At 34.1% G+C, this 14,997-nt stretch overlaps 3 protein-coding genes across 3 annotated transcripts; 2 read left to right on the top strand and 1 right to left on the bottom strand.

Annotated features, from left to right (window-relative positions):
- The first annotated feature begins 891 nt into the window (after nucleotides 1-891).
- LOC113847819 (pentatricopeptide repeat-containing protein At2g36980, mitochondrial) lies at nucleotides 892-3,065 on the top strand. The gene has a single exon (XM_027477111.1). The coding sequence runs from the start codon at nucleotides 1,160-1,162 to the stop codon at nucleotides 3,050-3,052; it is 1,893 nt and encodes a 630-aa protein (XP_027332912.1). The 5' UTR covers nucleotides 892-1,159; the 3' UTR covers nucleotides 3,053-3,065.
- A 1,190-nt stretch (nucleotides 3,066-4,255) lies between these two features.
- Nucleotides 4,256-8,721, top strand: LOC113848451. Its single transcript, XM_027477965.1, has 2 exons — nucleotides 4,256-4,394; nucleotides 5,327-8,721. Exon 2 carries the CDS (start codon nucleotides 5,506-5,508, stop codon nucleotides 8,356-8,358), a length of 2,853 nt encoding a protein of 950 aa, XP_027333766.1. The 5' UTR covers nucleotides 4,256-4,394; nucleotides 5,327-5,505; the 3' UTR covers nucleotides 8,359-8,721.
- A 673-nt stretch (nucleotides 8,722-9,394) lies between these two features.
- LOC113874663 lies at nucleotides 9,395-13,411 on the bottom strand. The gene is made up of 7 exons (XM_027512876.1): nucleotides 12,919-13,411; nucleotides 12,678-12,827; nucleotides 11,503-11,643; nucleotides 11,338-11,412; nucleotides 10,952-11,065; nucleotides 10,272-10,783; nucleotides 9,395-10,006 (listed from the first exon to the last, which is right to left on the bottom strand). Exons 1-7 carry the CDS (start codon nucleotides 13,409-13,411, stop codon nucleotides 9,395-9,397), a joined length of 2,097 nt encoding a protein of 698 aa, XP_027368677.1.
- Between the last annotated feature and the right edge of the window lie 1,586 nt (nucleotides 13,412-14,997).

Genomic DNA, 14,997 nt, shown 5'->3' with positions numbered 1-14,997 from the left:
AATATAGAACTGTGTGCAAACTTGTATAAGCAATGAATGACCAAAGGAAAAATACTGTGCGCTTCACGTTACATTATTATTCGTTGCCCAAAAGAATGTAGAAGTTATCATATAATGTCAAAATAATTTGAATTCAGTAAAAATATTTCAGAAGTTGGAAAAGTAAATTTACCAATCAACTCTCTCGAGTTGAATTGATTTTGGCAGTAAATACTTGACGAACATCCTTATCACTAGGACGGGTAAAGAATGGTCATGTTCACTGGTTAAGACCATGCTATATATCATGTCAAATGCTTGTAATTACTTTTAAAAATGAGTGAATTTATTTTTAATTTTTTTACGTAAATAATGTTTTTTATCTATTTACTTCCTTAATTTTCATTCTGATGGTATTTACTGACATTTACCTTGAAGAAAATAATAAGATGAAAACATTTAACTGAATAATTAGTTGTTTTTTAATTTAATGTAGGCTTGTATTCGATAATTTTTTTAACAAATTAAAAATAATTTAAATTAGAATCAATTTATACATATAAGCTTTTTAGAAAGCTAAACACAACTTCTATAAAAAAAATAATGTTCATAAGTTTAATCTTTTTCTTCTGTAAATATTTATTAAAGAAAATTATCTAAATTAAACCTTAATATGGAAGATCAGAAAAACATGTATTTCAAAAAGATTGTAGTATTACTCCTCAAAAACAATATACAGTTTCTTAATTAATGAGAGTCATTTCCGATCTTATTAATTTTTCTAAATTATAACTTTAAATAAATGATATATTAAAAAATATATCTTATTAACGTTTGGAAAGATCTTATCTCAAAACTAATTCACAGTTTCCGCTTAGTCTGATGAACGGACAAGATCCTTTGGTGTTCACTTTTGCATTTTCATTTCCAGGTAGCGGTAGTAATAGACAAATGAAGCAGAACTGCTTTGAAATTTATTTAATTTTTAGTAATAGATATTCAAGTCTTAAAAATAACAAATCTTGTGTGTTAAATATTCTCTCAGCTTTGTTAATTAGTAGTTCTATTCAGCTGGAATAAGACTATTTTTTGTAGAAGATATATGTTGTTTAGAAAAAATCTATTTTTTTATATTTCTTTTTCTTAAATTCATTTATTTTTTCGTAAAAAGAAAAGCTGAATGAATGGCATGCGCTCTTATTTGTTCCGTACTACGACTAAGATTGTAGAGTTAGGACGTTCAGGTAAAATTGGGGATGCTGTCAAACTGTTCGATGAAATACACCACAAAGATTCCGTTGCTTGGAACGCCATGCTAACTGTTTATTCCCACCTACGACTTTACCAACACACTCTCAGTCTCTTTGGTAGCATGAGAATCTCCCATTCCAAACCCGATGACTTCTCCTACTCTGCAGCCTTAAATGCATGTGCTGGGGCATCACATCTTCGTTTTGGAACAACACTTCATGCTTTGGTTGTTGTTTCAGGCTACCTGTCCTCTCTCCCCGTCGCTAATTCCCTTATTGACATGTATGGAAAGTGTTTGAATCCTGATGATGCTAGAAAAGTGTTCCATGAGAGGACTGATGCTAATGAAGTGACATGGTGCTCACTTCTTCTCGCTTATGCAAACTCTTGCCAGTTTGACATGGCTCTTGAATTGTTTCGTGGCATGCCACAAAGGTTTGAGATTGCTTGGAATACAATGATTGCGGGTCATGCTCGTTGCGGGGAGGTTGAAGCTTGCTTGCATTTGTTTAAAGAGATGTGTGACAGCGTGTGTCAGCCGGACCAGTGGACTTTCAGTGCTCTCGTGAATGCTTGTGCTGAGTCAATGGAGATGTTATATGGATGCATGGTGCATGGTTTTGTGATTAAGTCTGGTTGGAGCTCTGCTATGGAGGTGCAGAACTCGATTTTAAGCTTTTATGCTAAATTAGAATGTCACAGTGATGCTATGAAGGTGTTTAATTCCTTTGGATCTTTTAATCAAGTTTCTTGGAATGCCATCATTGATGCACATATGAAATTGGGGGATACCCAGAAAGCTTTTCTTGCTTTTCAGCAAGCCCCTGAGAGAAATGTTGTTTCTTGGACTTCTATGATTGCAGGGTATACGAGAAATGGGAATGGAGAACAAGCTCTTAGTATGTTTCTGAACATGACAAGAAATTCTGTACAGCTTGATGATTTAGTAGCAGGAGCAGTGCTTCATGCTTGTGCTAGCTTAGCAATGCTAGCTCATGGAAGAATGGTCCATGGTTGTCTCATTCGCCATGGTTTAGACAAGTATTTGTATGTTGGAAACAGCTTGGTTAATATGTATGCAAAATGTGGGGACATGGAAGGTTCAGGGCTTGCATTTCACGGCATTCTTAAGAAGGACCTGGTTTCTTGGAATTCAATGCTGTTTGCATTTGGACTGCACGGGCAGGCTAATGAGGCTATATGCTTGTACAGAGAAATGGTGGCCTCAGGTGTGAGACCTGATGAAGTAACCTTCACAGGGCTGCTAATGACTTGCAGCCACTTGGGGCTTATAAATGAAGGCTTTGCATTCTTTCAATCAATGAGTTTGGAATTTGGACTTTCCCATGGAATGGATCATGTGGCATGCATGGTGGATATGCTTGGTCGAGGAGGGTATGTAGCAGAAGCAAGTAGTTTAGCTATTAAGTATTCAAATTCACACAATGCTAGGACCAATTCATGCGAGATTCTACTAGGAGCATGTTGTGCACATGGAGATTTAGGAACCGGGAGCTCTGTAGGAGAATATCTAAAGAATTTGGAACCTGAAAAAGAGGTTGGCTATGTATTGTTGTCAAATCTTTATTGTGCAAGTGGGCAGTGGAAGGAAGCAGAGATCGTTCGGAAGGCAATGCTGGATCAAGGGGTGAAGAAAGTGCCTGGTAGTAGTTGGATTGAGATAAGAAACGAAGTGACTGCTTTTGTATCTGGAAACAATTCATATCCCTACATGGCTGACATATCTAAGATACTATGCTTTCTTGAATTAGAAATGAGACATACATGGCCTATTCATTTTAATATTGAAGGATCTTTATAGACCAGTGAACCATACGGGAAAATTTGATATGCAATTTTTATTGTCTACTTTGGTGCCACGAAAACCTAAGATTAATATATTACAAAAAAAAAAAAGTTTACTGTTGAATGTTTCCTGCTGAGTAGCTTTTGTTTGTTTCCAAACAACCTGCTTGAAGTATAAGTAAACAAGTCGATGATGACCTTAACTTTTGATTTATTATGTTTCGCATGAATTTCATCAATAATGAACTATTTTTTAGGACAATTAACAAATTAGAATTAGAATTTTTTTCTTTAAGACTGTAATATTTGAGGTGAACAATGATTAAATATTATGACTTTTGTTTATTGATTCCTTTCGATAGGTAAAAATATCGGATTAATTCTTTTGAAGTGAGAAATTTGACTTCAAATTTTTTTTTATTAAAGTTGTCATATGATTTTTAAAAATATAATTGATTTGTTAAAGTTCTTTCAATTTATTATTTTCAATAACCTATAGAATTTTTATAATGGGAAACAAGTAAAAGGGAAATTTAAATATTATATATAAAAGATTTAAAGAAATAAAATTTATAAATACATGACAAATAATACCTAATCGATAATATTTCACGAATGTGTGTCTATATATATATATATATATACACACTATTTAAGAAATACTATATATAAGAAAATATAAATTTTATAATTTATTATAAATTAATATATTTTTAATTGATACGTATTTCAAAATTTAGAATGTATTATCTAAAATTTTGAAAGATTGAAAACATAAAAAAAAAAATCAAACAACGTATGCATGCAGTAAATTAAAAAAAAGCACATAATATTAAAATGTATTAATAATATTTTTTGACAGTTTATTAAAGTTATTTCAAAATTTTTTAAAAAATGTAAAATAATTAAAATTTGAAAGATTTATAACATAAAAAAAATCTATACATGAAATAAAAATTAATGACATAAAATTAAATTATAATCCATGTGACAGTTTTACTGAAATTACTTTAGTAATATATATAAATTATGAAATTGTTAATTTTTCAAGCATTGATATTTTAATAAAAAACTATAATTATTTTTTATTATCTAAATTATAACCATTTTATTTTAAACAGGTAAATAAAAATTTATATTAAAAAATTAATAATGCTTTTTATATAAAAATATTTTTTTCAATCTATAAATTTGAATAATTTATTTTTGGATTGGATTGGGCTGGATAATAAGAAGGGTTGAACTTCGAGAACGAAGCCCATCACCTAAAGATTGTAAGAAAATGATATTTGACGGTATGTCTGTAACTGCGAAGTCATCGCTGCTGCTTCGTTTCCTCTCCCTCTCTTCTTCGGAAGGTCCGTTCAACTCTTCGCCTACTCGAAACTTTCACATTCGTTTTCCATTTTCTTTTTTCTTCTTTCTTCGGTTTACATTTTTCGCTTCTTTTGTTTTGCTTTCCCCTCTGTAATGCTAATTCATCTTCTAATTGTTTAATGCATTTTCTGACATTCTCAACTGACTGATGTCTTGCTTCATTCGCGTTGCGTTAGTGTAATGCTACCTTTCATTTTCTCTCTTTTTCAATCTTTTTCTTTGATATATATTTTTTTCTTTCCTTCGCATTTTTTGTTTTTCCAGTTTTTTTTTTCTCTTTCGAAATAATTTAGGGTTTTAACGGTTATATGAATATGTTCTAGTGTTGGAGTTTTAAATTTTCTCTTTTAGTTATCCTCTGTGTGTTGGAGAGAAGCTTGGTGAGTGTGTTTACATGTTCTTTATTTGGTGACGATGTGAAGTAGATTTTAAAGGGTCTTCACTTTTGGATTGCTTTTTGATGTAGTTGTTGGATAGAAGCATTCTGATCGCTGGTTTTGGCATAGTGTACACCCTATTCATTGTTCCTGTTTTGTATTTGGTGTTTGGAATTGCGTTAAACAGTTGAATTCGTGTATTTCCTGCCTGCTAGTAAAGATGAGTGAAACAAGAACAGGGAAAATGCGTCTTATCTTATTTATTTTCAGTTTCTGTTTATACTCTTCTTGTTCTGTGTCTGACAAAAATTTACATACAGCAAGAGGTGATCATTTTCAATTTGTGTAATAAGTTTTTATTGTAATTGCAGTGCTATATATCTAATGGATTCAATGATACAACCCATTTACACATGCGATGTTGTGTGTTTAGAAATCTCTTTTGTGATGTCATTATGTCAATGATTTTTAAATCTTTTTAAGTTTGACAGGAATGATTTAGGATCTAATTGTTTCAAGTTATCAAAAATATGCAGGGTCAATCTGAATTTCAGTTCTGTATGTCTTTTGGGGGACTGGTGAGGTGTTGGAGGGTTTATTAGCTCAACATTTTAATTTGGTCAAGCTGCTCCTAAAGCTGTCAAATTGAATGTAGCTTGGTTGTATTTGCACTTGGCCATAGCACTCGCTCTAAGGTTTGAGATCCGAATCTTTGATGGACTGCAATAAAGAAGAGGCCTTAAGGGCAAAGGACATGGCCGAAAAGAAGATGGAAAACAGGGATTTTGTCGGGGCTCGTAAACTTGCTCTTAAGGCTCAGCAGCTGTACCCTGATTTGGAAAATATAAGTCAAATGCTTGTTGTATGTGATGTGCACTGCTCTGCTGAGCAGAAATTCTTTGGTAATGAGATGGATTGGTATGGAATTCTTCAGCTTGAACAGACAGCTGGTGATGCAGTGATTAAGAAGCAATATCGGAAGTTTGCTCTACAACTTCATCCTGACAAAAACAAGTTTGCTGGTGCAGAAGCTGCATTTAAGCTGATTGGAGAAGCTCAAAGAGTGCTTTTGGACAGAGAAAAACGGTCTCTTTTTGACATGAAGCGTAGAGTCCCAATGAGCAAACCTGCCACATCACGTTTTAAATCTGAAATGAGAAGCAATGTTAGGCCCAACTTTACAAGCTCAAATGTTCGACAGCAGCAGCAGCAACCTAGGCAGCCAGTGCAGCAGCAGCAGCAAAATGGTGGCCGCTCTACGTTTTGGACTGTCTGCCCATTTTGTTCTGTTAAGTATCAATATTACAGAGAAGTTTTAAATAGGTCTCTTCGTTGTCAACATTGCCATAGGCCCTTTGTTGCATATGATATAGGTATGCAGGGTACATCATCACCAGCAACTAATTCAACTCAGGAAGCTTCTGTACAGCAGAAAGATGGTGCTGAGAAGCCCAATAAAGGGCCTTGCAAGAAAAAAGGTCCTACTAATGTCTCTGGAAAACCAAATAGAAAGAGAAAGCAGGTGGGAGAATCCAGTGAAAATTCTGATTCTGAAGGAGATGCAGTTGCAGGCAAGGATGGTTTTTCTGGTGTTGAAAAGTGTTCAACTTATAGAGAAGAGCATCCACGCAGATCTACAAGGCAAAAGCATAAAGTTTCTTACAGGGAGAATGTTAGTTACAATGATGATGGCTTATTGAGACCTTCAAAAAGGGGTCTTGAGAGTGGACCACCTTGTGGTGATGGTGACACTACTGGTGGGGCAACTAAAATGAATGATCAGAATGGTTTAGCTGCTGATCTAAAAGATGAAAATAAAGAGTTAAAACAGAAGCAACACTTAAATCCTGAAGAGAACTTAAGAAATAACAATGAGGAAACTAACACAGTTAGGGGGAAAGATGCAGTGGGAGGGTCAAAGCAAATGAGTGAAACTTCGGAGCATACTCCAGATTCAACCGCCAAAGCAACAAATCATCCAAATGTTTATGTCTATCCTGATGCAGAGTTCAGTGACTTTGACAAGGATAGGAAAAAAGAATGTTTTGCGGCTGGGCAGATTTGGGCTATTTATGACACAACAGATGGCATGCCTAGATTCTATGCTTTAATCAGAAAAGTTTTGTCTTCTAGATTCAAGCTGCAGATAACATGGTTTGTATCACATCCAGATTGCAACGATGAAATCAACTGGGTAAATAAGGAATTGCCTGTTGCTTGTGGGAAATATAAACTTGATATGGCTGACATCACTGAAGATCATCTGATGTTCTCTCATCTGGTTTTGTGTAAAAAGATTGGCCGCAATACCTTTAAATTGTATCCTAGAAAGGGGGAAACTTGGGCCCTTTTTAAGAATTGGGATATCAAGTGGTACATGGATGTGGAATCTCATGGGCAGTATGAATACGAGTTTGTTGAAATCTTGTCAGATTTTGTTGAAGGTGAGGGTGTATATGTTGCGTATTTGGCTAAATTGAAAGGTTTTATAAGTATCTTCTTTCAAATTTTGAAGGAAGATAAACAATCATTTCTAATCCCATCACTAGAATTATTTAGATTCTCTCACAGGGTTCCATCTTTCAAAATGACTGGTCAGGAAGGAGTTAACATTCCAATAGGATCTTATGAACTTGATCCTGCAGCTTTACCAATGAATCTTGAAGAGATTTCTATTCCTGAAAATTTGGATGTGAAGACATCTAGCGGTGAGTATGCAAGGTCTTCAGATAAATCAGAACCCATGATGACATGTGGGGGAGATGTATCTATTCCCAATGTCAATCTGGAAGGAAGCAATTTGGCGGAGGAGAACAAGAATTCAGTTGATGACACTGCTGATTGCCGTGCTCCTCCAGCATGGACCTCTGGAAGAATTCAAATTCCAGATACACGATTCTTCAATTTTGATGCTGGGAGGTCCCGTGAAAAGTTTCAGATAGGTCAGATTTGGGCATTTTACAGTGATGAGGACGGATTGCCAAAATATTATGGTCAGATTAGTAAGATTGAGACAAGCCCAGATTTTAAATTGCATGTCTATTGGCTTACTTGCTGCTGGCTATCGGAGGATACCATTAAATGGGAAGACAAAGATATGCTTATCTCCTGTGGTAGATTTAAAGTTAATAAAAAGGCAAAATTTCTGAGTGTTTATAGTGACACCTCTTCTGTTTCACATCAAGTGCAGGCTGATACTGTTGGTAAGAATAGGAATTATGTCATCTTTCCGAAGAAAGGTGAAGTTTGGGCATTATATAGAAAATGGTCAAATAAAATCAAATGTTCTGACTTGAAAAATTGGGAGTATGACATAGTGGAAGTTCTTGAAGAAGCTGATCTGTACATAAATGTTTTAGTTCTGGAGTTTGTTAGTGGTTTTAGTTCAGTTTTCAGGGGCAAATCAAATGAAGGATCATATGTCAACCTGAGAATACCCAGAAAAGAGTTGCTTAGGTTCTCCCACCAAATCCCAGCTTTCAAGCTGACAGAAGAGCACGACCATCTAAAAGACTCTTGGGAACTTGATCCAGGTGCGCTAACAATTAATTATTACGGCTTGAGATGAAAGGGGCGCCCGGTGACTGAATATCCCCGGTTAGCCTGAGAGCCAAATTTGTGAATCTGATGGCATTTTTGGAAAGACAGGTTTTGGCAACAAGATGAAACTACAGTATCTGTGCCAGTGCAGTTGGTATCACGGCACCTCAGGGGTAGCATTTTTGTATTGTTAGTGGTAGATTACCAATTATTACTAAAGGAAGTGAGGTTTACCATGAACCCATTTCATACGGGTGCATTCACTTTACATATGAAAGTCAACTTATCACTTTTTTTCCTACGTAACTTCCTAGTAGAAAAGACTGACTTCCTTACGTAGTTTGCAGGAACTTGATGTGAAGTAAAATCCAAAAGCGACCTAATTGTTTTTCAATGGATGATTTAACTACTTAAAATATACGTGAAAAACAAATAGTATGCACAAGAATGAACCTAGTTGATGTGGAATGGATAATAGAAACCAAGAGCTAAAAGGCTAAATTTTGGATTCCAACGTCATGCGAAAATGTCTCAATGGCCACTAGGACTGTTGATGGTCCCTTGATCGGAGCCATTCATTTTATATTAATTAAGTAAATAATTAATACAGAAGTTGACGGAATTGATTTAAAAACCATTCATGGTCCTACTATATTGGGATTATTACAGAAGTAGCCGTCAAACAGATTCCAAATTTTGCGGAACTAGGAATCATCGGGTATGAATGTCAAATAAATGTACTCAGTTTTCTTAGAACAATATTAAAAGCATCACACCATGCCAGAATGCAGGCAGAATAACAAAAGCGTTTTTGGGTTGGCTCCGGTGTTATAAGGATAGCTCAGCCATTGTACTTATTCATAGATAAATATAAATGTGGGCATTTGGTCTAGTGGTATGATTCTCGAAATTTTTTTTATGCTAGAAATAGCATTAATCTTAACCTTGAGCTTGATAACTTAAAAGTTCTAGAATATTCTACCTTTGGCAAATGGATTGATTCCATAACAGTGCTCAGTAAGAAACAAAAATTGACTTGAATAAACTAACAAATAAACCGTTAACTAACGGGAGAACACCTTATAAACCCGCTGAGGAACCTTGCGAAATATAGCCAACATGAGATCCAAGTACAGAGGGAGTTGAACCAATACAAAAAATGATACTGGCAAACACGTCACAGCATATATGAGATAAACATAAGATTTGATACCACCTTCAATGATATAGTAATGTCCTGCACAAAACGAAACCAATATTGATGTTATAGATGTCCATAGTGAAGTCAATCCCAGAAGAAGCTTTCTTGGTAAGTCCACAGCAAAATCTTTTTCTTGATACCGAGATGTGAGTATTGAAAGAAACAAAACAAGGGCTGTGACTGAGGAGCACAGCGCCACAAGTGATGCAACAGCAAAGACTTTGAATGCAGCTTGTCCACTCAACACTGGCATACCCGTTTCTTCATTGGCACCACCTGGTATTGCTGTTGAGGTTGTGAATGCCACTGTTGCAACAAGTGCTGCAACTACTGAACATGATTCTGAGGTTTTGGTGAGCCATTTCCTTCCCTCTCTCACTAGTTGTCCATGAGTGTGGAGGAACACCTGTTTCGCTGTTTCTCCCTTGTTATTGTAACGTGCATAGAAATTTGGTGGCATGGAATCCTTAACAAGCTGAAAAAAGGTACAAAATTTATGAACTAGTCAAAGTGAGAACTTACCTTTACCCCATCTATAACTACATAGTTATGTCTCAAAAATACTGACTAAAAATTTAATAATTAAAGAAATCTATTTAAATTTATGATAATAATGTATTGATAATATTTTTTTTGTAAAAAAATAATAATTTCTTATTTGCCTAATTTTAAAGGCTAAAGTAAAAGTTAATCAAACTACTTTTCTTAAACTATGAGGAGTGAAATGGAGAATATTTGACCTTATACCACTTATATTCCCACTGCATTTGCATGGCAGCACCAGGGACACGCCAAGGCCTTTGTTCCCTGTAGGTCGCAGCAAGGTGCAATGCACTGTTACCATGATTGTCTATTTGACGAAATGCACTTTCTGTCTCTAAATTCCTCCCTGCCAGCAGCTTGTAGACACGAGGTTGCCTGTTCTCTATGGCCAAAAGAACAACATTCTTGTTGTCATAATCCACATCATGGATAGCCACTGGGAAAGTATCTAGGATTTTTGCCACCATTTCAGTCATTCCCATTTTTGCCGCAATTAAAATTGGTGACACCCTTTTCATTTTCTCAATAGCTCCTTTGTTCACATGCATATCTATGTTTTCCCTACCATTGTCATGCTGAAGATCAAAGGAATATTTTCCATTATGGTCATACTTATACAAAGAGGCTCTCTCAATCAATTCATCCATCACTTGCTTAGCCCACGTGTGTTTCTCCTTTTTCCTTTGGATTTTATCTATCCAAGATGCTCCTGTAAGTGTGTCACTCAATTTAGAGTAGTTAACTAACATGGAAATTGATTGTTAATTTAGCACACTTAAGACTAAACATCATATTTAGTCCCCTGTGCATTTTTTTTCTTATTCTGTTTCATTGTACAACTGTGGAATGATACATGGTGATATACATGTACACTTACCCACACCAAAAAGTATTAGCAAGGCCTTCATCATTAAGGTTAGAAATCGGATGAACACTTCCCAATTTGGAGGGAATCGATATTGTTTCTTTTCTTTCCTTGCTTGCTCTTGCACTGTGTAAAATAATATATAATATGTGAGAAAAGGGGCATTTACTATTCAGAACACCTTAAAGACATAAAGTTAACCATTTTTACCAGCAGCTAACATGCATGCCGCATTATATTAGTAAGTGAAAATAAATAAATAGAAATTGCTTCAGGGGTAGAAGTAAGAGTTTGCTAATAAGGTAATGAATGCAGTACTTGAAATTCCTTATTAATTTTATGTTTAGAGGGTAACACCAACATCATAGTTTTACAAGAGGAAATATGATTACCATTACCACAATTGGGGTGGGATGGTTGTGGGAGATTCTCTTCATCATCAGTTGTAGCTTTACTATCCTTTGTGCCTATTGCTGTAACCCAACACATTGAAGAGTTATATAGGCTGCCATATTCATGAAATAGGTAAATCAAACTGAATATATGAAACAGGAGCCACGCACTTATAACTTGAATTGCATTCTTCAACAAATATAAGAAGCTGAGGCATGTTCCACAGTTCATTGGATACTTAAAATTTTGTGTGTCTCCTCTATTAGTACTAAGGTGCTCTGTTTCTTCCTTCAGCTCATCAACAAGCAAACCTGCCTCAACCGTATGTCAGAAATATACAGACTACAAAACTAGCACTGTGTTTAATGAAACTTTTGACATTAGCTTTCACAATCGTCAAGGGGATGTAGGTGTGCTTAAAATTGATGTCATTACTGTATATAAACCATCGGTTTATCCAAGGTGTGTCATTTATGAATTGTAAATTTTTATGAGAAATTATAAGGTATCCATTGATCATGTCACGAAATTTATAATTTTTTAGTAAAAATTTAGTATTTATTAATTTCTTATTACGTGACTTTAGATCTATTAAAAAATCGACAAATATAAATGATTTTTTTATCATTGAAATTTTTTGTTGTTTTTTATACAAAAGTACCTTCTAATTTAACTAATTGTTCTCTTAATATATACATTAATAGGGTTTCTTTTAGAGTAAAAAATGAGATGTTTTAGCTCTTGAAATTTAATTACTATATTAATTTCTTTATTCAATATTTTTTTTTAGGAAACATAGATTGGTTTTTGTTTCAATTTCATAACTGTACTCAAGCTTTTACATTTTTCAACAAGCACTTATATGTAACTAAAATTTGTTAGTTAATAAAGGTCATTAAAATATCATCGAAAAAATATATTAACTCACAAGCCAAGCCAAAAATCAGTAGTATTACAAAGGAAATTAGTATAACTTATTGGAAAAAGGTTTCGTGAATAATAAAGTGAGACAAATTTTTATTTTTTTTTGTAATGTATATTTTTGAAACATAGGTAAATAAATAAATTATAAAAATTATATACAATATCACATTCCTTATTTTATCAAATAATAAAACTGATTCCTTTTAGAAGGTCGTTAATCATTTTGAGCAATGTGAACGTATTGATGGGCCCACATAGATGTGAAGTGTCACATCAAGAACATTTTGCAGAAAATTGACCTTGAATCTAATAACATAATCTACACGATTGTTACTTCCTTTTGCCATTGTATAAGCATTCTCCAAAGGTATATGCATCTTGCAAAAGAGTGAGCAAAACGGGTTGAAATAATTATTCTCACAGTTATAAATGATACGATCCAAAAGCTGCATCCTGGTGCTGCTTTTAAAACAATTAGGCTTCATAGCAAGAACATGAAGAGGTGATAAGCCATCCTCATTCACAAAATCCCCAAGATTTGGATACAACCTTATTATTTGAAGCGCCAAACCTAACAAACTCATCAAACTTAAGTGATCATATAACAATGTTAGCATGTTCATGAAAATAAATTGCACGGTATAGTTAACAATGGCACTAACCAAAGTATTCATTAGAGATGGTAGAATGAAGAATAGTGTCCCCGTTGCTCTTTATGCATGGCGAGTAATCATCTTTGTTTTGTAGGTGACCATGTAGACAAAAGAATGCATCTTTCCTACCATGAATAGATGCCGAGAAGAGAGGGGTTTCACCTTCAAAATTGTGACACAAAATGAGTTTGGGGTCTCTTTTGGCTATAGTGTTGCAAATGTCCACATTACCAAGCTCAGCTGCTAGATGCAGAGGAGTGTTTCCCTTTGAGTTTGGTATATTTAGGATGGCAAGAGACACATCTTCTTTGATATTCTCTAAAAGGGTAGTCAAAAAATTGGTTTGGCCCACATAGACAGCAATGTGTAAGACAGTGTCTTCTGCTTTTGTGATTTTAGCTTCCAAAGCTCGGGGGTTGTTCTTGTAGGCCTCTAAAACTTCTCTCCACTGGCCTTTCATGGCATAATTGAACAAACTTTCAATCTCAACTACCTCCACCATTTTAAGAGCTAGCTAGCTATTTCCCTCAAGTATAAAATGCATATATGTGTATGTATATGCAGTATAGAGCTAAATATATTGTATTTTTTAGCATACTAGCTACCACTTTTGCAGATTATTATATGGTTTTCATTCAGCTTCAGAAAATCACATGTTAAAGTAAGCTGTAGGAGGAAGCAAAGAAATTATATAACTATTACTAACCCCAAAGCCAGATTAGAATGTGGAATGAACAAGTAATGAACAAGTAAGTGAGAAGTGGAAAAGCAGGCATGATAGAGTATGTAATAGATTTTAGTTTTAATATTTGATGTGCAATAGTCATAGATAAAAAGGGGTTATATCTTTTCCTCGTTAACTTGCTTTAATTTCCATTTCTTTATATGCAAGATAAGCATTTTCTTGATGGTGAAGGAGATTTAGATTCCAATTCCATTATAACTGGAGCTTAAACAAGAAGGTTCCAAGTACAAAACGCATCATCCTTGTAAGACAAATATACAAGTCGGTGGTAACGTTGGCAACACCAAATGTAATCTTTGCATGGTAAATTGTCCGGATGAAATTATGATATTGGATTTTTTTTCACAAATAATTTACAAACTTCTGTATCGCACATATCTGAAATCTTGAATAAGATTAAAGGTAAATAAGTAAAATTATAATTTTCGTCCTCCAAATTAATTTAGATTTTAGTTCAAATTTTTTTTATTCAGTTTTGTTTGTTAAAAAAATCATCAAACTTTTTTTTAATTTTTTATTTAATTTAATTCTCTAGATTATTTGTGTTAATATTTTTCTTCAACGTTTCTCGGTTTCCTAATTAAAAAAAATAAAGTTTTCTAAATAACAGCGTTTAAGAGTTGGGCTTTTTACTCTATACAGTATCAGCATGTCACTGTATAACCATTGCTAAAAATCTTTTCTATTTCCTATAAACCATTTTTGACTAACTACTAATTCTTAAACACATGCCAACTAGTGTAAAAATAACATTGATTGACTAAAACTTAGACTTGAATTTATCTTACATCAATATTGAAACATTTTTTAAAAGCCCAAAACTTGTTTGATCAAGTCATATAAAATTGGAGACAAATTTTGGTATAAAAACTAATTTAGAGGATCAAATTAAATTTTAAAAAAAAAGGTAAAAAAAAACTGAACTGAAACTTAATTAAATTCAAAAGATTAAATTGAATCAAAATAAAATTTAGAAAACTAGATCAAAGCCTTTATTAAACTTAAAAGGCAAAAATTAATTATAATTTAGGCAAAGTAAATACATGATCCTTTGTTCTTTAAGAACAAGCTCTGGGAAATGAACTTACAGGATACCCTTATTGAGAAATGACAATATAAAATATATTTGAGATTCATGGGTACCCCACTGCCATGCACGTCTCCCAAAATAGTCTATCTTCGGATTCATTCACATCAACTTCACCGATCCTTGTTTCTGCTTCATCTTCTAATGCTGCAATTGACAACCACATGCTGGAGTTGCAACCATCATCATCACCACAAATTTCAGCAAATTCTTCATCATCTTCAACATCCTTAGGTAGGCCACATGTTGCACTGTC

The sequence above is a fragment of the Abrus precatorius genome, unplaced genomic scaffold (genome assembly GCF_003935025.1).
Source record: "Abrus precatorius isolate BTA unplaced genomic scaffold, Abrus_2018 Scaffold8, whole genome shotgun sequence".
Taxonomy (NCBI): domain Eukaryota; kingdom Viridiplantae; phylum Streptophyta; class Magnoliopsida; order Fabales; family Fabaceae; genus Abrus; species Abrus precatorius.
Note: the sequence above shows the minus strand (reverse complement) of the source record. Positions and strands in the feature narration are given on the sequence as shown.

Coding starts and splice junctions, on each gene's coding strand:
- LOC113847819 (XM_027477111.1), top strand. CDS start 1,160: ATGAATGGCATGCGCTCTTATTTGTTCCGTACTACGACTAAGATTGTA.
- LOC113848451 (XM_027477965.1), top strand. CDS start 5,506: ATGGACTGCAATAAAGAAGAGGCCTTAAGGGCAAAGGACATGGCCGAA.
- LOC113874663 (XM_027512876.1), bottom strand. CDS start 13,411: ATGGTGGAGGTAGTTGAGATTGAAAGTTTGTTCAATTATGCCATGAAA. Junction 12,828..12,918: donor CATCTCTAATGAATACTTTG/GTTAGTGCCATT, acceptor TGAGTTTGTTAG/GTTTGGCGCTTCAAATAATA. Junction 10,007..10,271: donor GGGAATATAAGTGGTATAAG/GTCAAATATTCT, acceptor ACCTTTTTTCAG/CTTGTTAAGGATTCCATGCC.